Raw genomic sequence first — 26216 nt, 5'->3', positions numbered from 1 at the left:
TATCATCATTTTACTCACCCTGGCCTTGTGACTTTCTTTCTTCTGTGGGACACAAAATTAGATGTTTACCAGAATATCAGAGCTGCTCTTTCCATTGAATGAAAGTGCTTTTAGTTCCAAAATGGGCTATTAGTTCCAAAAATGACTAAAAAGCCCATAAAAACATCATAACAGTGGCCCACATAACATGGATGCTACATTCCAAGTCCTCTGAAGTAATACAGTTGCTTTCTGTGAGAAACAGACCAAAATTTAAAACATTATTCACTGTAAATCTTGCTTGATAGCCGTGTCACCATTCACTTTTCACCATTCTACTGTAAGAACAGCTCTAAATAACTCCTTTGGTGTTCTACAGAAGACACAACGGTCATACATGGTATGTGGGTGAGTAAATGATGAAAGAATTTTCATTTTTGGGCGAACTGTCCCTTTAAGAAGCTGTTTAGCAATTGGCATGAATGATACGTTCAGTAATAATAGTGCTTAATGTTTGCATGGGCACAAGACTATAATTTACAAAATGGTCCAGTTAACCATGGAGAAAATGAGTTAACTCTGTGTGGTCTTTAGAGGACAGACATTCTGCTGACTGCAAAGAGAGAAAACAACCTGTGCATGTTAAATTGGCACTATGGAGCCTGATGAGCACATCTGTTAGATGGTCCGGCTGCAGGCATTAGAGGAAACACCAGAGACCTGCAGTGTCAGGCCTCTTTACTGACCGCAACTAAATAGAGGTCAGTAGACACACTTAGACCATAAGGTGTCTTTGCACACTGGTTGGAAGCATGTTGTGCTACTGTATCAGAGTGGATTATTACTGGTGGAACCAATTTTGACTCATTTGGGTCAAATAAACCATAAAGCCTAACATACTGTTATCATTGCTGGACGTTTACAGGACTCAAATGGACCAGACACAGATGGTCTAATATTCACACCAGCAATTCTGGAATTAAACTGGACTTCCTTGGAATTATCCAAACATTTCGGCGCTCCGGTTTATTGGAATGTGCTCTGTTGGTGCTTGTCTGATAAGGCTAATATGTGTTTTCCTCTGTGTGGTTGATAATCTGCTGCATTTCCTATGACTTGATGTTGGGCGCAAGAGTGGGCGAAATTCAACCTGTCACGGGAAAATGGGAAAACAGCTGTTGGAACCATATGTGGCGTTTCCATGGAAACCATGCATGGGGAAAGGAGAGGACGAGAGAGGAAAAGGCAAGATAGTAGGATATAAGAGATTAAAAGATAAGGAATATGGATAACATGTGAATGCTCTTGCTACTTTTGGATTCCACGGACTGCCACATTTGATATGCTCTTATATATGGTGAAAAAATAACATATTATATGATATATACACTATTTTTGGAAATATTATTACAACTGAAAAGAACTGTTTTCTATTTGAATTTACCTTAAAATATAATTTACTTCTTTGATGGCAAAGACTTTACACCAGACTTTACAAATCATTCTGACAAAACTGTTGTGCTGCTTAATATTTCTATGGAAAATCTTTTTTTTTTTTAGGATTTTTTTCAGGATTATTTGATGAATAGAAAGTAGAAATTAGTAGAACTACTAAAACAAGGGTTTTATGTGTGGCTTTAAAATAAATTGGAAAAGCACATACATATACTTGATGCATCTTTGGCCCCATTTACACCTGGTATTAAGATGTGTCTTGGTCCATTGGATCAAAAGTAGATGAGGGAGACACATTGTCGTTTACATCTGGTGTTTTAATCAATCTCTTTTGTCCACATTCAACCACTTCTGTCCTGATTTCTTCGAGGAGAGTGTCTATGGGCAAGTAAATGTATGTTTTGTATTTGTATACAAAATAAGCAATTTACATATGCGTACAAACGTACAGAGAGCATCAGCTTTCGTTTCTGTTCTGACAGCCGCAAGACCACACCGAACGCTGTGAGTGTGTGTGCTAGAAATCAGGAATGGTGAGAGAACATTGTGTTTGGTACATTTTTTCATCTTCAAACCAAATTTGGGTCTTCAGCAGACAAAGTTTAAATCCCATCTGGCCAGCGCGCTTCCCATAATGTTTATGCATTAATCCAGTAGGTGGAGAGTAGGCAGTTTTTTGTGGCTGTTTGAACACTTTCAACCACATGAGCGTCTACACTACGAAAGCAATCCAGTCGAATGCATTTTTGACTACCTCGGGAAGTAGTCGAAAGTGGACAAGCTCAAAACGTTTTGGACCCCATTTACACCTGTATTTAGTGTCATCCGATCGACCAAAATGCATCTTAATACCAATACCAGGTGTAAACAGGGCCTTTAGTATGGCCAATCCGCATGCAAGCTTGTGAAGACCCGCCCATCGAAATTCTATCACAGAAGTGGTCACAGGAGACTAATTTAAGACTCATTACAACCACGTGTAAACAAATCTGCATCACATGACCATTTGTCCACCTGAGAGGCCAAAGAGAGAATAGGGCAGAGAATAAGGGACTTGTATACAGTCCTATTTGCCTCAGTGAATGTGGGGGTTGTTGGTCTGTGTGTTTGAGATATGGAGGACTTTGTCGCTAAGGATCTTTTGCCAGATAAACAAACCTTTCCTTTAGAAAACAGCTTCTATTGTTCTTTGAACTCTTGAGTTAAATCAAATCCACTGCTGAACTGTAATGAAGTGCATGAGTGTATCTTGCATAACACACTACAATAGTGCATTATGTTCTGCAGCAGGATACAGGTGTCATCCATTAGCCATAATATAATAGCAAGGGGAGCCAGTCATCTAGGCAGGATGGGCCTAGACCATGTTAATGTATAACACTAATGGGGGGAGGGGGGTAAGAGAAGTGCACACAACAAATTTACGTCTCTAGAGGTCTGAATTCAATCAGTGGCACCACAAACAGACATATCGAATCATTCAGATAGCGTGTATACAACAATTTGAAACACATTAGCTCAGCGCCAAAACCTGTGAGCTGCACTGCTGTCTACTGTCTAGATAGGCAGCTGTCTTCTAAGACAGCAAACTGAAATGGAACCTCATAAGTAGCATTCTACATGCTGCAGGCAGAGCTATTCATGTGAAACAACTCACAATTCAGTTTGGTGTTAGCATGTTGCTAATGTAAGGGAGGCTAGCTAGCAAGAGCTGTGCAGGTAAACATCACTCCCCTGGCCTCAAGAGGTGCACTGGCGACTAGAGACTGCAGTCTTTAGCATCCTTGTTAGCGCACCCACCTGCCATGCAGGAGACACCGGTTCGAATCCTGCTCAGAGCGGGTCGAGTAGGACCGGTTACACTAAGCTAACAGCTCAGTACTCTTAGCATACAAATATAGCACACAAAGAGTGGGGAAATAGTATTTTTTTGGTTGATTTTATTTTTTTATTTTATTTATTTTTTTTATCTGTAATCTTTAAATATAGGCCAAATTATATTTTGTTGCTTAATTAAATGAATATTTCTCTTACCTCATCTTCCTTTTTGGTTTTATTTTTTTTATTTTTTTTTTACTGCGATCGTCTCAGCTCAGGCATGCTCTTTTAATGGATTCTCCTTCAAGGTCACACCTATTCCATATCCATCTCTCGGTCCTTTCCTCATTTGTACCCCCACATTCCTCGATGTTCCACCATCAATGACAAGAGACTTCAGCCTTTCATCTCTTAAATGAATCGTCTTCTCCTCGAGAAAACAGCAAAGCAAGTTTCTCTTTATCTCTAAACCTGAGAGAATTCCATTGGGAGTTCCAGTCAAGCATAGATGCTTCATGTTTTTGAAATGGGCTTTGGAGGCCTGGCTATGTTTTTCTGATCAGGGGAGAGTTCAGTCCTCGACAATAAGAGGAGGAGGATTTGGGGGCAATGTTGAGGTTACAATGGGCTCACTGGGGTGGAAAAAGCGTTCCAGCTACTTGAAGGAGCTGAAAATATTAATAAAAAAAAAAAAAAAAAAAAGTCAAAACCTCATCATGTGTAGTCAGTGCTCTGATTCCATTCAAATTCCTAACAGAAACCTTTTCACTCAGAAAGAGCTGAAGCGACAATTGACATTGGCATTGTATCACATCTTATCTGGCAAAATGGACTGTGCCTTGGATCAGCAGACACAGACCAGTTTGGTACCCAACAGTGGTGGATCAAGTATACAGAAATCAAGCAATTGAGTAAAAGGACAGATACCCTAGTACAATATCATTCCAGTTATTTTCAATTTACAAAAGTACTTACTACTTTTAATGTATCAAAGTAAAAAAATACTGATCAATGTTTACTATTAGTTCTAGCCAGAATTAGACTAGTCACCAGTCAGCACTAATAAGAAAAATTAGTGCAGACATTTATTATGCACTGATATGCAAATAAGCAAACTTTATTTTATTCCAAAACTCATTATACACCAAAAAAAAAAAGACATTAAACTTCAATATATTAAAATATCAGTTTAAGTTACTGATTATAATATGCCATAAAGTTTGTTTCTCTTAATTTTTAAAATACTTTATGTAAATAACAGGCATCACTTGGGGCAAAATGTGTTAACATATTAGGAGGAACGCTATGCAAACATAGTATTTTTATATAATTTTAAACTGAAGCGAGGGAAGATGCATGGGTATTAATTTGTGTCATTTTACCTAAAATAGCCTGTCCCGCACAGATGGTGACACATAAACATGGACATGTCCACATTACAATGGGTTTAAACAGCTCATCCTTTTACAATAGATTTAGTTCACAAATAACCAACAGACATGACCTAAAGATGATTTTCATTTACAATAATCAATACAGTTCAACAGGTTCCTTGAAAAGAATCAGCTCGTTCTCGAATTGGACATTACTCTTGAGTCTCAGAGAGGGTGGCAATTTCTTCAGTTCAAAATAACAAGGAACGATATGTTTTTATGAAACATAGTGGAGTAAAGCGAATAAGATGCTTTGGAATGTAGTGAAATAAAAGTAAAAATAGGAATGTGTGCCGAATGTTTGGTTTCATAGAGTCACTTTAAATGTGATCTTTCAATTGCAATTTTTGTCTATTTGTTCTATTTATTCATTTATTTAGTTTTCCTGTCAAGTCCAATACAGTTACTTCTACTTAAAACTATATTGGATTTGACAGGGGATGTATTGAAGGATGTTGGACATTGGTTTGATTGATTTTAAAAGACACACATTGACGCCATCTGCAATTACACCGTTATAATTGTCAATCCTCAAAGGTAAGATGTTAAAAAATTGACTGAGAAGTAAGAATTCATCTAGTTACAAACAAACAAAGTGTTCTTCTAAAAGCTTGTATTTTATACCCTGCTAGAGATTCATTATTTAGCATAGACAAAATCATACATTAAATTAAACACTAGTAGGTCTGAAATAGAAGAGAGATCAAATTGTATGTTCTCAGTATCGAAGTAGAACTTTATATCTTCATCTGTGTTATTTCTTGCTAATTTCCATCCCGTCACACAAAGCGCATTGCAGGAATGCCACTAGCACTGCATCACAGTGGGCTGTGAGGGGCTTGTAAATACTCTCATTTGCTCACTCCTACAACTCTGTCATTATTCCATTATCCTGACAGCCATTTTATGTTTCCTCTGCAAACCACCTGCCAAAATACATGACCATGATATGTTACATCATTCCGCCCCATTCCAAAGGCTTTCAAAAGTAGGACACGGCACTTCAATCCTAATCCTTGTGTAAAATGACTTCAGAGTCTCTTGAGGTTCAGGGAATTATTCCCATGGGGCATTTCTGATGAGATGTTTCTGACCTCTTGGTCTTTCAGAATAATGGGCACTGTAGTTTGTGGTCATCTTTAATTTGCATTGCAGAGATGAAACAATGATTTAGTGGCATTTACTGAGACCCTGAGGCACAGTGTGGTTAAAGGAATGATGCCTGTGCTATACAGTCTTCAAAAGGACTGCTGGGTATTATTTTTTTGCATGGGTAAAGATGTCCTTGTGACTGATATTTACATCTGAGGTTTACACCATATATATTGATGGACATTCCTGGAGATTTTATTTTAAAGATCTAATTTCTTGTGAGACTTTTATCACAAGTAAAATTCAGTAAGGTTTGTAGTAGACTTAATACAGGTACATTTCTGAAAGCTGGTTTCTGCCATGGAATAAAATTTTTTTAAAAAAAAGGTAATTCCGACTTCTCACACTTCTGACTTTATTTTCTCGCAATTGCGAGTTTATATCTAGCAATTCTTACTTTTTTTCTCAGAATCTCGATATAAAGTCACAATTGCGAGTTATAAAGTCAGAATTGTGATATATAAACTCACAATTCTAAGATAAAAAGTCAGAACTGAGAGAAAAAAGTATTGTGAAATATAAACTCACAATCCCAAAAAAAAGTCAGAATTGTGAGATATAAACTTGCAATTCTGACTTTATTTCTCGCAATTGTGACTTTATAATCACACAATTCTGAGAAAAAAAAAGTAAGAATTGTGAGATAAAATGTCACAATTATCTTTTAGTTTTTTTTTTATTTATTTATTTTTTTTATTCCGTGGCAGAAACAAGCTTCCATATAAATTGGAATTACACTCATAAAAAAAAAAATAATAAAAAAAAAAAGTTAAATGGGTTCTATATCAAACCTTGGGGTTCTAGACTGAACACTTTATGCCAAAAAGGTTCTATATAAGAGAAATGTCTTAAATCATCATATTTTCAAGTTTAACGGGTAATTAATTTTTTTTTCTAGTGATAAAGTATGTTTATGAGTGGTTTAATTCATAAAATTTAATAAAAATAAAAATAATAATAATAATAATAATAATAATAATAATAATAATAATTAATTAAAACAAAATCCATAAAATGAGCCCATGAAAATGACCCCATGATGGGAACCCCTGAAAAGTCTATATAAGAAACCTTTTCTTCTAAGAGAGTAGTAAAGTGGAACAATTATACTTAATAATAATCTTTATCATTATGTGTACATGCATCTACTACTAGCAAAAATCTGCATTAACTGCATCCTAAACTAGTATGGGACGAAACAAAGAAGCTTCTTGGGTTCTGGCAGCTTTTCATGCCATATTTGGACAGCAATGATAGCAAACGCTATGGTAAGTAGAAATGCAAAACCATATAAAACAATTAATTGTCTACAACATGCAAGTAAATATCTGTTTTGTAGCTTCTTTATAACAGTACTAAAAAAAAAAAAAAACAATCTTCCCTACCAGGAGAAAACTTCAAGACAACGGAAATTGTGCACAAAATGCCATTTGTAGCAATGGCTGAGAAAAAAGGTTAATAACTGTATCATATCCTTGGTGCAAAATAAAATAATCAAATCAAATAATAAAATAAAATGTATGTGTGTGTGTGTGTGTGTGTGTGTTACAGTTTATAATTATTCACTTTCTAATATTCATTATAAGCACCGATCTTTGGTTTAAAAACAAATCCATTTTCTTAGTATTTTATAAGATGTACAAGTTAATCAACTGATATTTGTGGTTGTTTTTAAATGCAGTCACATAAAAATGAAGTTGCTGATTTAGCAGGTTCCATTCGAGATGAATCCAGCAAGATTTACTGCAGGAAAGTTAGCAGAGGTGCTGTGCGCTGCTCTGAAACAGCCTGTAATCTACCGTAGCTATTGCACAGAATAAGAAAGAGGTACAGAATGACAGTGGATGGAGCAAACTACATTTAAAGTCGTTATCAGGTTCCAAAAACAGGGTACCAAAATGTGACTATATGTCTCTATTGTCTAAATAGCGGTGCACGTTATGACAATCCTGCCGAGTTTGGGGCCTTTGTGATTTACAGTCTCTGACGGCAAGACATTTTTAGGGCATAAGACAAAGAAAACAAAAACAAAGACGGCAACGATGACAGCAAAGATGAAGACAATGATGAAGACTAAATCAGTACAAACACAATAGGGTTCCAGCACCCCAAAAAGGAGAAACAAAACAAACTGTAGTAGCTTAGGCTTTCTGAGGTGTAAGAATATATTCATGTTTGTGAATCTCATAAGATTTATCAAACTGACACTGAGAATAACATTCAATACCAGCCCAATAACAGGGCAAGACCTGGGGCAAATACAGTTTCCATCAGCATTCAGAAACCGCACATAAACCAATCCAAATGGAATTGATTTCATTGCTCTATATTCCGAGAGCACCATATGCTCCTGCTCCCACTCTCATATGGGGCTGATCACGTTAAGACAATGAGCTTGGAGGACCTCTAATAAAAAAAAAAATAAAAAAAAACACACATCCACAGGTGCATGAACACAATATAAAAGATCATATTTAGAATTCAAACTGATACTAGAACCACCCAGTAAAGCCCAAATGTTTATATAGTCTTTTTATTATATATAGCATAGAGAGATGTTCTGGGTGGTTGCTTACTAATCCAAATCAAAAGAGCCCAGCATCAAGTTTTCATCAAGTTATTTTCATTTTGAATTGTTTCATTTAAAAGTAGACATTTCAAGCTTTCTATAGATATATTTCTCATGTTTGTGAGGCAAGTAGCGTATAAGCTGAGTTTCGGTTAATTTATGAGGTGTGCTCCAGTTCACATGCAATGCAAGTGATCGCGTCAGCGCCTCCATTAGCCTATATTGTCTGCTATATTTGCTTCTTATTTATTAAATCCAGGCAATTGGTTGATGAAACATTGATTAAAATTAAAATACAATTTATACAAAACGAAAATCACTTTAACGAAAGGCTTTCTACAAAACAAAACTTAATGACGTGGTCAAAATCATGTCTGACTCACTCCATGTCTCCCGATATATTGCACATCTTATGATGTAGCTATCCTATCTTACTCGTGCTGTTCACTTTTCATAATCAACATAGATGAAATTAAAAAATAACATTGTAATATTTAAAGATACATATGAAACTAAAAACTCGCTCACATGCTCTGCTGTGTAGATAATCTCCTCTGTCTTATCAGAGGACATGATTTTGCACGGCAGTAGCAGCTGCGCGCGCTGCATCTTCTTCTGTTTTATGTCAGATGGCAGCGTTAAGGTGCAATACCGCGACTTATTGTACTTTGAGTTGTCAACCAAGTACTGGCGCTGGATTATTTTCGTGTCAAATTATCATGTGTATTATTCATTTTAAATATTACGGTTATCACGATATATTGTCAGACCTGTAATTAACAAGATATCATTTTTTCATGTTTTAAATATCATGGTTATCGTCAATACCGGTATATTGCGATACCCCTAGCCTGAACACACCTCGTTTTCAGACCAGCACGCCCATGGGCAAACAGATGGCCGTGAGTGCATTTGCTATTTAAACAATGTGGCACTGGACGTGAAAATGATAACTGTGTCGGGCTGAAACTAGCAAAAAACACTTGCGTTGCGCCTGGCGTCGCATTGCGCCAGGTGTATGATAGGGCCCAAAGTCTTTTTTTTTTTTCCAGTTTTTTGGTCCACAAGACAAAAACTGCGAAAGCCCCAATATACTTCAAGCAAAGTCAAAGAACGAATTGGTGTGATGTCATTTTGAACAAAATCAGGCCAGAACGAAAGTGTTTGTTTCAGGAGTTCAAAACAGTCTGCCAAAGGGAACTTTCCAGAAAAGTCTGTGGTCTTACCTATCATGGTCTGTGGCGATTACATAATAGGTAGGTGTGGATCTGAGTCTCCGCCGCCTTTGATGTGGAAAACTTCTTCAGTCAATTTCTTCTGATCAGTCCGTCGCGGTCAGACATGAGTAAAAAACGAACACACTGGAGAGCTGCTTTACAATAGAAACTGAAGTTGTAATTCTAATTGAAAGCGACACTGACTGTTTTTTCATGTTTAATATTGTAAAGCTGCTTACTTTAAAGCAATTTATTGCATAAAGTGGTATATATAACAAAAAAATGTGACTTGACTGGAGTGCCGAATTGCAGAGTTTTCCCAACAGTCATTTTTGTTGCGTGTTAATTTTGAGAGGAAACATGGTTGACGTGCTCATCGGATATGTCTGTGATGGGCTTCTATGATCAACGCTTCAAAAATGTTGTAAATAGTCGCTCTTCACCAAGCGCTTACACAGATACACACGGGAGCGTTTGAAAGCAGGCGTCTATTGCGGACCAGTCCACTGGTCCAAATGCTCCTGCTCCCGCTTTCAAAACGCTTTCAAATTCAAACACTTCTGTGTGCTTTCAAACACTCCCGTGCGTTGATCATTGTAGCCAATCACAGACATATCCGATGAGCACGGTAACACAATGGCCAATCAGAGGTGTTTACGAGCCCGCTCAACAGCACTCAAAGCATCACATTTTTAAATTTCAGTACCGACTGGTACCGAAGTTGGTACTTCAGACAACTCTATTTACATATTCATCTAAATGTCACTTCCAGCCTTGTGGGAAGTGACGGGATGTTCACTAACAGTATACTGCTGAAAAGATATTTCCAACTTCTTTTTACCCCAAGCGATGAATGAAAAGGACTTTGCCTTGCATATATCGGGGACTTGATTTCAGTCACTTAGAAACACACTTCTCTCCGCAACACGCCATAAGATTTGAGGCGTCTAACATTTAACATTAAGGTTTAAGTAAGGGATTTGAACAAGCCCCTAACCAAAGTATTAAAAGTGAGCGAGTGTTACTTGCTAATCCGCGACTGGAGGAAGAAATGACATTGACAAGTTTTAATGGTCATAAACTAACACACACCCATATGCTAAAACAGTAAAGGCTGTGGGTCTGCATTTCTATCAGAGATTCATTAACATCTAACCCTGAGCTGATGTCACAAAAATGTGATGCTTCAGTTCACAGTTGAGAAGCCATGTGAACAGCAGGGGTGATAGCGGCTGAGAGGCAGAGGGTGTAATCTAATTGTGTCTCGGTATCACTGGTGTGTGATCCCCATCTCTCTCACGCCTCGGTGCTTGTCGCCGCATAAATGCGGAGCATCACATATGCAACTGAGAAGGTGCCGCTCATCTAAGAGCTCAATGGCTCAATGCATACTTGTGTGTGTAAGATCTGATAGTTTCAGTCAGTCTCCAGGGCTCAGATCTGACCGAGTAAAATGTTTGGACACAGTCCATCAACCCTCATTTGTGTGCAATACTAAGATAACAGATAATTCATGCAGTAAAAAAAAAATCAATTACATCACTCTATGAAAGCATAACTCACCTAAAAAAATCATGCTCGGATTTTTGTTCCCTTCCCTTTTGTTATTGGTTGCTGTGTTTTTCCCATTTGCTATTGGTTTCTTCCTGTTTTCCCGCTCTCTGCTATCTCTCAGTTTGTAGGTTCTGTGATTGGTCGATTGCACATTTCATTTTTTTGGTTCTGTGAACAAACCTCACCTAAATCTCCTCACAAGCCAATTACGTTTGTAACATGCAAAATATTTTCCTTTACCACAAGGGTGTAACACCCACCAGTGATCTATCACTTCAAAATGTGCCCTTTTTCCATTCTGACCTCTGGAACATCCCTAAACTCATGATTATGTGGTATTTACACATTTTGGATGACTTTTAAAATGATTAAAGATGGGGCGATGAGGAACACTGCCGACAGTGTTCCCAGGGTTCCTCTAGGATATCTTCAGCCTGAGGCTAACACATTCCCTGTATATAAATCCAGCATGCTGAAAATCCTGTCAAAAAAGAAGCATCAGCATTATCACACATACCTGCACATTCCTGTAAAACATACAACCAAAAATGGCCTAATGGAGAGTATCTGCACATGTGCGGCACATGTGTTAAGTGATGCTTGCTGGCAGTTCTCATCAAGTTACTGCGACAGTGATAGGGGTGTAGAATAAGTGGTTAAACATCTAAGCCGGTAACAAAAAAAAAAAAAAACATTTCAATTCAAGTCTCACAAGGGGCAAATCAATAGACCATCACCAATGTGTCAGTAAGGAAGGTATTTAACCTTCCTCTAGAGATGGGAATGACCCAATTAAAAAATAATAATAATAATAAAAAAAGTGTACTGCAAGTTTACAAGCATCAGATAAATGACTAATCACTAAAAATGGTTAGTTTGCAAGAGTATAAGCACAACGAGGCTATAAAAGAGACTACAGTCAGAGTAGGAGAAAGAGTGAGCAAGAGGGGGATTTGAAGAAAGACTGTAGAAAGAGAGATGGCTGAGAGACATTACAAAAGAGAAAAGGACAGAGGAATATCACTGGGAGAAAAAAAGGGTTATGATCAGGCAAGAGCTTCCAGCACTGGAGAGACCTAAGCGGTAAGGCCTGAAAATGGAAACATTTCTGCTCCATATGGGAGTAACATTGGTTTGTGAGTGTGTACTGTCGGTGACTAACAACAAACTCTTTATTGTATATACTTGTGTACTGTATGTTCATTTTTTGTTCTTGTCATTCGTTAGTCATCCGTTTGTCATCCTCGCTTTATATTTTTTCGCAAAGCCTGATTTTGCTTTGCTTCTGCTATGATAAAGAGGCATCCACTGTTTCATTGTGTGCTTGTGTATTTTGGGGGTGGAGCAATGAAGGGAGGGGTATGCTTGTTTGGGTTGATTTCAAGTATCAACAGTGTTCAACAATGATTCTCAGAAATTGCTTACTGCACCTTTAAGCTTATTTTGTACACCAGTCTGTGTAGACTGCCGTATGTTATTTGATTTTTTTTTTCATACTAATCTATTTTTATGGTATCAACTATTCAGTTTACCCTGCCGTCAATTAACAAAATAACTATAGTTGTCACTTTACGTGGCTGTCATATGGTCGTTTTCATGTCTAAGTGGGCAGTTCTCGGCCAGAACATTCTGCAATGTCGACTTCATGTTTTAAAAATAAAGGTTCTTTATTGGCATGGTTCCATGAAGAACCTTTAACTTCCATGGAACCCTTCAGTTGCACAAAAGGTTCTTTATAGTGGGAAAATGTTTTAGAGTATTTAAATGTTCTTTACACTATGGGAAAAAGGGTTCTTCTGTTCAATAACTGTTCAAAGACCTGTTCACCCCTTTTCCACCAGAATGGTTCGCATTCCAGAGCCTTTTTCGACCAGGTGAACTGCCGCGTATTTCCACAGACTTGGCCAATGTGTTTCCACAGACGTGAGAAACAAACTTTGCTATGTGTTGTTTATCTCACTACAACAAGTCTAAAATCAAACAATGCACTTCCCGGTTTTCGAGCAGGCAATGCGGCACTTCTGTTTTGCTGTTCACAGTACCGGGAGTGATTCTGGTGTACCAGCAGCTCACACAAACTCCTGGTACTCTCATCTGTCCTTTTTGAAGATATATTGAAACTGAAACCGTTGATTCACTCGATCTTGCATGCTGGGTCTCTCTTGTACGCACGGTTTTATATATTTAGATATAAATAGCAACGTAGTGCAACAGTATTACATTGCTCAAGGAGACTGCCATAGACAGCACAGCTCCCTGTTCCCTGGCTCCATTCAAGACCAGCAAGTTTTAGGGCCAGAGTTGAACCGAACCTTCTGGCCTGGAACCATCTTTTCTACAGTGGAAATGCACGGAATGGTTTGAGACACATGCCGGGAACCCGCAACGGAACAGTGTCGGTATGAAAGGATCTTTGGGGAAATGGTTCTTTTATGGCATTGCTACAAAAAACACCTTCTTGGAACCTTTGTTTTTAGAAAAACTCGCTGTTTGAGAATAAAACACTGAAAATACAAATCTTTCAGCAGATTTTAACTATAATAAAAATTCTATAACGTTCATGGTAATACATTACATTATTTATTCTAGAGGGCGAAGGATATTAGAAGTGCATTTGTCTGTGCAAATGCATTCTCATTTCACTGAATGAACCAGACATTCTCTGACAACGGCTCTCACTGTATACAGTAGCCAAGCAACACGGACGCCTTAAACCAAAACACAGGCATAGAGCCATGAGAAATCAATATTCCAAGTCACTGACTGGTCAAAAGGCATTTGCACAGGACGCTGATCACGTTTGGATGAGTGAACAGAACAAAAGCTAAAGTCATTGCCAATTTGGTAATTAGTGTTTAGTAGGTGGGCTAAAGTTGCCATTCATCCTCAGCCAAAGGTGCCATGTTTCCAACAGGCGTTGCCACAGGAACACCAGCTGGTGCCGTGGACCAGCTGAACCTGGCTGACAGCCAATAAGGCAGATGCACATGGTGACCTGCAAAGGCTGCTGGGATATCTGACACAGATTTACCCAGACAGCTGGGAAAATAGTTGGCAGGGACTGACAGAAGGAAAGATATGAAGACAGAAAGCTGCACAGAGGAAGACAAAGGAACAGATGGATGAGTTTTAGGAGGTAGTAAAACATCACCACATACTGTACCGGCATCAGACTTCATAAGCACCAATCAAAACTGACCACACTTTGCTATTCCCTGTAAAATTGTGGAGTCCAATCCTGCTCCTGGAGGACTAACGTCCTGCAGAGTTTAGCTCCAACCTGCCCCAAAAAACAAGCCTGGAAATTTCTGATAATCCTGAAGACCTTGATTAGCTGGTGCAGGTGTCTTTAATTAGGATTGGAGCTAAACTCTGCAGGATAGTTGCTGCGTTCACGCCATGTCATAATTACCGAAAATAAAGCTCCGTATGCTTTTGAACCGCGCTCGCGGTACTTTGATGTCATACACCAATCGGTCTGCGCAGTTCTGCTTCAAGTAGAACACATCATAAATCTGCAATGGTCAGGTGGTATAGCAGCCGCATGGTACAAGTCATACCTCTCAGAAAATTATGAGTTTACACATTGTAATTACAAGTTCTACAAGCACGTGAAGGCTTTTTACAGTTCAGAATTGTTACGGTAATTGTGACAAGTCGTGAACGCACCTAGTGTCTCTCTGGAAACCCCCACTGTAAAACCATAAAATGGCTTGGAAATTTTTCAAATCAAATCGACGAAATTCAACTTAAGTTTGAGTTTTTGTTTGAGAATGCAGATATTAGATAATGTCATACTTCAGATTTATAAAATCTGTATTAGGGGTGAGAGATACACTAAATATACAACATACTGGTAGAACTTTGTCAACCAGTACAATCTTTTGAGTATCGTTTCTATCGCCTGTGTATCCTGCTCCTTTTTTACAGCCATGGCAAAAGAAATAATTTTATGAAAGTTGTGTATTTGCAGTGTAAATGGAATGTAATGATAAAAAACGGTTTATCGCAAAATGATGACAAGAAAAGACATCTTTCTATATCCTAGCGAACTGCAAAAACAGCTGTACATTGCTAAATGTAGCTTGATTTCAAAACATATGACTCTTAAAGGTGTAGTAGGTGATATGTGAAATGTTAACGTTAGCCTACTAGCGTTGAAAGCATATGATCCCACCCTCCCTGCAAATCACCGTCTAAAGCCATGCCTCCTCCAAAACACATGAACGCGCATACACACAGCTGTTTTCAGCAAAGCGCACAAGAGACGGCGTTAAACTACTTCATGTCTCAAAGCATATAACATTACAATAATACTGAACGTAAACAACTCAGAGAGCTTGTACCTGACTTCTGCAGATTCATTTCTGTGTTGATACTGTTGACATGGATACGCATAATTCCCAGTCTGACTGAACAGCTCAGGTTAGAACGTCACAGGTTGCCATCTCTTAATTACGGTAGTTATGGCGTGAGCACAGTATAAGCTTGTCGTTTTGATTCGGTAGGAACTGTAAAAGGTGGCTGCTGTTTGTTTGCGGTGCTCCGTAACTGACATCTGTCTACATAGACTCTGCGTAGTATGAAAGGGGCTGATAAAGTATGATGTCTATGCGAACAAGGTGTGCGAGGGTATGTAAAAACTTACGTTGACAGGCAGGTAGGACATCCTATCATTTCATTCGGACTGCATATATAAAATTGGATTCACATTTTATGGTCCTTCGCCTTCCACAGACGATATATATTTATAAAAATACATTTAGTCTGATTAACATCAGGATCTGAGGAGACTTTCAACCAGTATAACAAAAAATGTTTCTGTAGAGAATCACCCAAAACCCCCCTCTTTAAGGTGCGATCACATTAACAAAATTTCTGCAAAATTGAATGGGAAAAAAATGTCCATTGTCTATTGTCAATGGTGTAGGATGAAGCAAAGCTCACACAGACCAAGCAGTTTTCTGTCGGTCAATGCAGTGAAAGCTAAACAAAGATAAACATTCCCTGTATGAGCTGATTTAATGAATTGTTCAAAAAGACATGAGAAGTTACTGGTTGTAATTAGTCTCAAAATAAAGCAAGTTTTGAGTATTTAAGATTTGTCAGTTAATATGACAGTTAATTACCTCAGGAATGTAGTAATATCTGGATTAAACATGCATTTATAGTCATCAAAAAAGATTTTAAATATGTAATCAAAGACCAACTGAACCATAAAAATTCAACAAACTATGTGATGGAGAAGCTTCAGAACCAAAGAAATGCACAATAAAAAAGAAAAGAAAAGACTCAGAACAAACAGTGTCAAGCAGATCTAATAGATCAAACAGTAGGTGTTTTTAATTAATAATGTTTTGTTGCAATGTTCATGACTGTTCACCCTTAATCTGTATCATCTGGGAAATAAGTCAGTTTGACTATAAAATGCAGTACTTTCAGATCTCCTTGGTGATAAAGTTTTATGTTGCCTTCAGATGGATGGCACTACATTAAAAACGAGAGTCCTCTCGCCTTTATCTTGCATAAGCAGAATGAGAACAGCTCTGCCACTCCCTACCGCAAAGTCACAGACAGAAATAGCTGACTTGGGTTAAATTCATTTAGCCTCCACCATTGCTTATGATGCAGAAGGTGGCCGCTCTGTGATTGTCACCCTGTCTCACACAAGCTCCTTTCCCCCGCAAGCTCTTGATTAGATTACTTTTGCCTGTCCCAGGAGTGGCGCACCACACTCTGAATATTAGCTTTTTGACTGGCCCATAATCAGCTTGAGGAATGATCTAATACTCGGCAGCTAATGGCAACTCCTGTGACAGCTCGCCTTTCTGGAAATTAATTTGGCCTTTTTCACCATCTTGCCTGCTGACTAAGCCACTCCTCTCTCTCTCTCTCTCTGCAATACAAACACACTCAAACTAACTCAAACACAGACAACTTTTTTAATTCTCTTCTTTTAGTGTCACTCTTTAGATGTAAGAGACAATTGCATTTTAGAAGAGTCTGGGGTAATTTCCTGGTCTGTTTTTTTTTTTTTTTTTTTTTTCCCATTGTTAATGTAAAGTCAACTAATGAGCTATTATTGTAAAGTGGTACTGACAGCTCAAGAACGTCCTGTGTGAACGACCCCTATTGGTATTCAATCAGCATTGGTCTTTGCTTGTGAGAAATATAATTTACAACATGAAACCAAGATAACAGATAAACAAACATAAGTTTCTTACCCTCTTTGTCATCGTGTCTTATAATGGCATCCTGGATGACGTCTGAAAGAGTGAAGCTGATTCTTTGCTTTTTGCGGTTGGTGGCCCGGGGCTTGGGGAAGCTTTGCTTCTGTAGTGTCCGTTCACGCTCGTAGTAGATCCGCAGCTGCTCGCAACGCATGCGTCTGACCAGCCTCTGACGCTGGCCCAACGGCAGAGACTCCAGCAGACACTGGTCTATCTCCATGTTCTGCCTGAACACGTTACATAGCTGAAAACAACCTGGACAGAGAGACAGAGGAGAGAATGTGCAAATGGTTTAGGGAATGGAACAATGGGACACAGGAGTTGATAGCGAGAGAACAGGGAACATGAAGAAAGAGAGGAAAAGGGAAAAAGGAATAAAATAAGTTAATAAATACATTGCATGGCCAAGTTCTTTAGTATATTTGTCAATGTTTTTTCTAAAAAAAAAAAAATATATAATATATAATATATCATGATATACATAAGGCTGGGTATCATTACTGGGTATCATCCTGATTCACAAGATCTCAATTCGATTCTTGATTCGATTCAATGAATTCAATGATTCAATTTTCACTGGCCCCACTACAAAAAAAAGTAATTATATATATGTGATTATTTATATATATATATATATATATATATATATATATATTATATATATATATATATAAAGAATGACAAGTGACATTTACTATTGTTGCAAAAGATTTAGATTTATTTTAAATAAATGCTGTTCTTTTGAACTTTCTATTCAAAGAATTCTGAATAAAACTTCCATATGTTAAGCAGCATTTTTTAAATTGCTGCTCTAAAAATTTCTTTTAATCAATTTAGCATATTAGAATGATTTCTGAAGGACCATGCAACACTGAAGACTGGAGTAATGATGCTGAAAATTCAGACTTGCCATCACAGGAATAAATTACATTTTAAAATGTATTCAAATAGAAAAGTCATTTTGATATATATTTCACAATATTACTGAATTTTTGATCATATACTAAGAAACTTTTCTGGAGCTTAAAGAAAAGACTCAGTTTCTGCCCTCGGTGCGGATCTTTTGGGCAGGTGTGAATACAGCAATCGCACTCGGGTACGGACCGATCCGTACGAACAACCGTACCGAGACCCAGCTGAAGAGGTGGTCTCGGTCTGGTTCCAAACGAACTCTGGTACGGTTGAATTTCTGGCCAATAAATGGATGACCTTAGCACACGTGTGGTTTTGTTCACAAATTTTGTTTCACTTGCAAAAAGGGCAGTGTGAAAGCGAACCACAACAAAAAACAAAAAAAAAAACATCGTATTTGGTCCGGACCAAAGCAAGTGAACTAGCGGACTTTCTTGGTGTGAATACACCCTAAGGCTCTATGTTTTTGTTGCTTCCTTGCATTAAAAACATTTGATCTACATTTGATCACTTCTGCTTTGAAAGTGTGCATCAACAACATACCATTTTCATCATACTATATTTGGGATCCTTGCATACAGTATAGATAGTATGTAAATTAGTTTGCAGTCTTTATCTTCTCTGCTTAGACACTAAAGCCAGGACAAAACTGATGCCAGACAGATAGGTCTGTGTATTCCTCAAAGCTCAGTCCATTCAAATCTTATCTGGCACACTCTGCTGAGTAGTGTGTCTGTTTAACCTTGAGAGAGCAGAAAATCTCTCCACACACGGCAGCGGAGAGACTGAATTATCATGACTCAGCATTTCTCCTGCAGTAGCATGATGGAACAAAGCCAATGCCATCCCTGTACACATACTATAAAGAACTGCCGAACACTCTGGGATCTGCAGGGGGCTGTAAATAAAGGAAAAAATTGCACCCACTGTGAGAGACATATACTGTAGGTTATTGTAGGGCATTCATTAAACAATTTCTGCCATGAACCTCCAAGAGAATGCAATTAAATAATTAAATAAATTATGGAAATATGAAATAACAAACACTGTGGGACTATTAAACTTCACCCCTTATTAACACAGAACATTATACCCAGCAAACGCATTGCACAAATGCAACCACTTAGCAAACCAAACCATCAGCGAATCCTCAGTATACAGAAAGTGTCTAAACCTGTCGTCTAAATCCACAAGTAGACATGAATCCATCAGATATGTTAAGATATGTACATGTTAAGGCCGGAACACACCAAGCCGACGCCGACGTCCGTTCTGCGCCTGCACAAGATGAAATGCCTTTCCGTACCAGCAGGTGGTAGTAGCTAAACAGCCAATCAGAATGATCAGATGGCCCGACAGACCGACGAGCGCCGACGCCGATTCAACATTTCGAATCGACCGAAAAAAAAGCCGACAAGGACCAACTTCAGCCGACGGTGCAGAACACACTGAGAAAACTTAGTCGGCCGACGAACAAAAACTGCCCGACGGCCAACCGTCGGCTTGGTGTGTTCCGGCCTTTAGATGCCATGTCAAACTGAAAATAGTAAACTGTAAACTGTTAAAAATGTGTTAAGACCCCTATGTTCTGTGCCATTTAGTTGTGCTCCATCTATCCATTTTTGAATAGTATAAGAGATAAGGTTGAAAAAGTAAGCAGAGCTAGCAAATTATTATAATCATCTAAATAACAATGACCTCATTTATAGTAATGATCGCCCAATATATAGCCAAGGCCAACATATAACTAATATTTGCATTTTTTTTTTTTTTTAATTATCGCCATTGATGGATAAGATTTTCCATTTTGCTGTGTCAAAAGCAGGATTTTTATTTTGACAGCCTCTGGACTTTTATTTTGACAGATCCCATTCTCCGTCTTCATTAGTTTATTTACGGTCTTTGTTTTGCTTAAATTATTAGACAGAAATGTCTTCCAGGTTCTACGTCAGAACACCCACTCAGTATTGGCCGATGCTGTACACGTGAGCAGCACAAAACATGCGTGTGATGCTGACGCCCAAGCTGGCCAATAATGAGTCGGCGTTTTGACACAGAATCTGGAAGCTCTGCACTGTTTCTACAACATAAACAGTGTAGGAGACGGACAGTGGAAGAGAAGAGATTGGTGAATAAAGTCGTTATTTATTTATTTATTTTTTGCGCACAAAAAGTATTCTCATCGCTTCATAACATTAAGGTTGAACCACTGTAGTCACATGGACTATTTTTACAATGTCTTTACTACCTTTCTGGGCCTTGAAAGCGGTAATTACGTTGCTCTCTATGGGGGATCAGAAACCTCTCGGATTTCATCAAAAATATCTTAATTTGTGTTCAGAAGATGAACGAAGGTCTTGGAATGACATGTGGAATGACATGAGGGTCATTGTCATGTGACCTACGGCGTCAATTGCATTGCTTCACTTTCATTCACAAATCCTCTCTCGTGGCCTCATGGGATAGTAAAGTCGAAAGCACACTTCAGAATCTCACCGGAAGTGATACTGTAGGTCATCTGGGAACTTTTCGCCTACTGTTTTATGAATACTATGAATTTGGACATACTACTCGGCTCACATACTGTTTTTCGCCTACTATATAGTATGGAAGTAGGCATATTTGCCGCAGCACATGATTCATTTACTTTAAGATGTGCTGGACATTCCCATTTCACTCACAACCACATGTGGACGTATCATCTTTTACATTTAAAAGGAAATTTTTATGCTGATAAATAATTGAATGTTTGAAACGTTTGAGTCAGATTGGCTGCCCTTCTCCTCAAGGTTCATTTGCTGCAATCAGAGCTGCTCATTCTCTCACGCGTTTCATCCTTAGCCTGCAGCTGAGCCGGCGCCAGCCGCACACATCATGCATTATGAAGTCATTCACCACCCATCTAACCCAGAGAGAGATGAATAAGAAATATCCACAGATGAGCTCACATTAGAAGAGAGGCTGAGTGAGTGAGTGTTCAAATGAGAGCTAAAAGTTGAGCTGAATTATAAGGAGTTTATTTGACCTTGCTGATGCAGCCACTTCTATCACAGCAATCATGAGTACATCAATCCCCTTCCTCAAGGCTGTGTTTTAGGAACGAAAGCAAGAAGGACGGCTTCTCGGTTAGCCTATCAGACACGCTGTTGTGCAAATCTGTAATTACTCAGATAATTCAGGTCACCAGAAGCCCTTCAGCCAGGGAAATAAAAGTTTGAAAGTCTGCCTTTGTAGACAAATTAAAGAGGGAGCTCTTTATGCCCTCTATCTTCCATTAACACACACACACACAGTCTCATAGAGTTCTCACACGCATTTTAAACTGAAAGCCAAAAACCCCATTGACAATACTGCCCCTTTCCCAGGGTCACAAGGACATTAATCATACTATTCTATAAACGAAACAGCATCTGATGAAGACAGAAGCATCAGTTCTATTCTGTTCAAATGAACCCATCATGACAGAAAAGATCTGTTCTATTCTATTCTATTCTATTCTATTCTATTCTATGAACAGCATAAAGAAAGAAGAATATAGTCCGTTCCTTTGTAACTGTACCATGGGTGTAGAATACACGGGGGACGGGGGAGACGTGTCCCCCGCACTTTTAATAAACCGTAAATTCGTCCCCCGCACTTTTTGCATGACCTGTCGTTTTATTCTTAACTAAATTGAGGTGATCTATTGAGCGCTCACTCTTATGTAATATAAGTTTCATTCATACTGGAAGCCGGAGGGCGCTCTCTCACAGAATGTCCAAAACAGTTTCGTAGAAGTAATTCAGCTATTCACTGTAGCTGCAGCAGCTGAATAAAATGCTGAAACGTGTTGACTGATGAAACAAAGACAAACACACGATTGCGAAGATATGGTTTATGTGTGTTTTTCAAGCCATCTCAAGTATTTATTGACAATAAAGTATATGAATATTGCAATGCTAATTGACAACCATTTTAATGTTTTTGAAAAAAGTCTCTAATGCTCACCTAGGCTGCATTTATTTAATAAATAAATGCAATTTTTGTAAATATTATTACAAATTAAAATAGCTGTTTTCTGTGTGAATATACTTTAAAATGTAATTTATTCCCTGTTGATGCAAAGCTGAATTTTCAGCATCATTACTCCAGTCTTCAGTGTCACATGATCCTTCAGAAATGTGGAGATACTTTTTTTTTTTTTTTTTTTCTGGATTCTTTGATGAATAGAAAGTTCAATGAACAGCATTTATTTGCATTTAATAAAAGTATTAATATCTCTCTCTCTTTTTAATCTTACCACAAATGTTTGAATGGTATCATGGTTTCCACAAAAATATGAAGCAACACATCTTTTTTCAACATTTATAATAATCAGAAATGTTTGAATATGCAGCAAATCAGCATATTAGAATGATTTATTTCTGAGGATCATTTTTTTTTTTTTTTTTTTTTTTGCATTGTATAAAATCCATGTGGACTTAATGCACTTAATAAACTAATCATAAAATTGTCAAAAATATAGGGGAAAATATTAGATATTGGTTATTTTTCAGCAGTGTATTTAATTTCTTATTAAAAGCAAGAGATAAGAAAAGAAAAAAAAAATGAAATCTATCAATTAGACCAGGGGTGTCAAACTCATCTTAGGTTGAGGGCTGGATGGGGAAAAAAAAAAAAAAAAAAAAAAAAAAAAAAAAAAAAAAAAAAATGTAACCATGTGCAGGGCGAAATTATTATTTTTTTTTTTTTAAACCCATTACCAGTTACATTAATATTAACCATACAAGCTACACATTAATTTGCAAGAAAAAAAAAAAAAAAAAAAAAACACAACACTGCTCTTTGAAAACTGCATTTGTTTTTACTGTGAAAAGACGTTATTAGATTTTTAAAATAATGTTTTATTTAATATTTTTTATTATTGATTTTTTTTTTGGTCAATTCCAATTTTTTTGGAGCAAATTTGATACTGGTTGCCAATTTTTTATTTAATTTATTTATTTATTTTTTTGGTTATTTGTTCTATAACAGGCCAAACTGGCCTTAAACAAAAAAAAATATGTGTAGGCATTTGGTATGTAGGCACCACTGCATTTTGAGCATGAGCAGTTGTTTTTGATTTAAATTAGATTGTATAATTTCAAGATTTACAGAAAAAAAAACATGGTCTGACTTTATAGCTTTGTGAAATTATGCTACATAAGCCACCTGCACAAAACAAAAATAGCAGGCAGACTGAATGAAAATGCAAAATCACTTTCTGTCAGTAGGTGGCACTTGTGGAACAGCAGCGATATAGCGTTTCCTTGGTTACCACTGTACACAAAGCAATATAAAATAGGCTACTTATACGGAGATCGAAACTTTTCTGAAAACAGTTCCCTTCGAAGTTACATTTATATAAAACCCAATTCAATATTTATATTTTTCTTCCTATATTTCACAAACAGTAAGCTTGGCCTGGTACAGTATTTGCTCTGCTGGCGCGTCTGTGTTCTTCTCTTTGTGTCTGTATTCAGTATGTGGCTGTGTTAACATCCTGTTTAAAGACTTCGTAATATTTCCACACAAACGACAGTTTGGGAAATAATTTCAAAGCAGTTTGTTTGCAAGTCCAGAATAGTTATTGGCCAAAATAAAACTAATAACCATTCGGATTTATTGTTCAAATCATCCCCCGGGCCGGCTTGGTCACCTTTGTGGGCTGTATTAGCCCCGCCGGCCTTGTGTTTGACACCTGTGAATTAGAAAAAGGTCAGATAAAAACTGGTATTACATCCAGCATTTCTGTCCCCCTCACTTCTGAAATGATGGCTACGCCCCTGAACTGTACAGTGTACTTACTGTGTTCATGTTGTAGTGTTGTCAAAAGTACCAACTGCAATACCAAGTCGGTACTGAAATTTTAAAAATGTGATGCTTTGAGCGCTGTTGAGTGGATTCGTAAACACCTCTGATTGGCCATTGTGTTCACACGCTCATCAGATATGTCTGTGATTGGCTACAATGATCAACACACAGTATCATTTGAAAGCACACGGAAGTGTTTGAATATGAAATCGTTTTGAAAGCGGGAGTGGGAGCGTGTTTTCAAACGCTCCCATGTGTATCTGTGTAAGCTCTCGGAGCGTCACTGATGTCTATTTACAACATGTTTTTGAAGCGTTGATCATTGTAGCCAATCACAGATATATCTGATGAGCGCGTGAACATAATGGCCAATCAGAGGTGTTTACGAATCCTCTCAACAGCGCTCAAAAAGAGTCGCATTTTTTAAAATTTCAGTACCGACTTAGTATCGCGGTCGGTACTTTTGACAACACTATCATGTTGCATTGCAAAACACTTTTGCTGCTATTGAGGTGGGATACAGATAAGTTTAGAGACAGGTTTGGTGGTGTAGGGTAGGTTTAAGAGTGGGTTAAGGGAAGGGTCAAAGGTATAATTAAAGATGTAATCATTTTGTAAAATTGGGAAACACTGCCATAGAAGCCAGAAATCTTTCCTATCCTATTCTAAAGACAGGCTGGACATGGAAGGTGACGCTAACAAAAGGAAATTATATTTATATAAGAAAACATGCCCATTCCACAACCTGTCCATTCTGTTCATCTAAACCACAGATCAGCTCCTCTACCCTCACAGTCCTTGTCTCTAAGGACATAAGAGGTAAGGCATATAACATTTAAAAAGGCAATTTGAGGTAAAAGACTATGGGGACCTTTTATAGCTGTGAGTAAAAGTAGTGATTCAGTAATCTAATTCGACTTCTAAACCATAAAAATGGAACACTGCTGCTGAACTTTATTGGATCTCCAGGTCAAGTGGTGAAGAAAATGCATTAACATTACTTAAACTTCAAAGACACTGACAGTAATCTTTTACAGAAACCCAAAAGCACAAGACGACAGACAACTAGAGCAAAACTTTTCTATTAAAGTGCCCCATTATGCTTTTTCAAATATTACCTTTCATGCAGTTTAATAAAGCAATTGTGAATGTAAAAGGTCTGCAAAGTTTTAAAGGTCAAAGTGCCTTCAAATAAAGTTATTGGGTCTCATTCACTAATAATTTTGTACGCTATTTGTATTTATACACACATTTGACACACGTTTATACACACGAAAACTTCCTGCCAAATTCACAACACGTGCATATGCAGATTAATTTGTTCTTAACCTTATTCTAATGTTGATGAATTCGGAGTATTCTAAATGAGTGACCTTGTGCCCGAGGTAAGTAATTTACATAAAACACAACCAAACCATGTCTATATAAGGGCTTTCCACACAACCCTTTCCTTTCGTCACTTTCAGCAAACATGACGCTCTCTAAAGACACATTCTCGCCTAAGATCTATATCTATGTTTAAAATTTCATCCTAACAAGTCCACCAAGAGTATGATTTGTGCGTATGAGTGGTTTCAGTTGTTCCTACATTTTTTTGTAAATTTAGAATATATTTCAGAATGAAAGTTATTGATGAATCATAATTGGATCGTGAAAACGCTCCTATGCAGATTTCACATACAAATTCGTCTTCTAAAATAAAGAATCGATTGTGAACTGCCAAAACAAGTCGTCACCAATTCCAGTCTCACTTCATTACATACCCAATAACAATGTAACAAATTTGCATAATGCCAGCCTATGGTCTTCATTTACTGCCTGTGAACAACGTTTACTTCAACCTGCCCACAAACACCGTGATTGTAGCTGAGGCCAGGAAATGTTTGATTCATGTTGTTGACATATTGAGAAGACACTGTTTTCTGCGAATCCACTTTGCATGCAGTTGAAAAGTATGAGGACTCATGCTGGAAAATAAAAAAGAAAGAAAAAAAACGCTGCCGTTGTTACTATCGTATCACTGTGTATACAAGTGCTGATGAAGCCTTCAGAGCTGAAATTCAAA

At 37.7% G+C, this 26216-nt stretch overlaps 1 protein-coding gene across 4 annotated transcripts in view; it reads right to left on the bottom strand.

The window, feature by feature from the left end:
* The window catches only part of myo16 (myosin XVI), a 236762-nt gene that overhangs the window by 156284 nt on the left and 54262 nt on the right, over positions 1-26216 (bottom strand). For all 4 annotated transcript variants that reach the window (XM_051904891.1, XM_051904892.1, XM_051904889.1 and 1 more), the window contains exon 2: positions 17402-17662. In XM_051904891.1, the coding sequence (XP_051760851.1) occupies positions 17402-17627 (226 nt within the window). In that variant the 5' untranslated portion in view covers positions 17628-17662. The remainder of the gene's footprint in view (positions 1-17401; positions 17663-26216) is intronic.

This window comes from Ctenopharyngodon idella, chromosome 9, assembly GCF_019924925.1.
Source record: "Ctenopharyngodon idella isolate HZGC_01 chromosome 9, HZGC01, whole genome shotgun sequence".
NCBI lineage: Eukaryota > Metazoa > Chordata > Actinopteri > Cypriniformes > Xenocyprididae > Ctenopharyngodon > Ctenopharyngodon idella.
The sequence above is the reverse complement of the archived record's forward strand: the minus strand, read 5'-3'. Positions and strand labels throughout refer to the sequence as shown.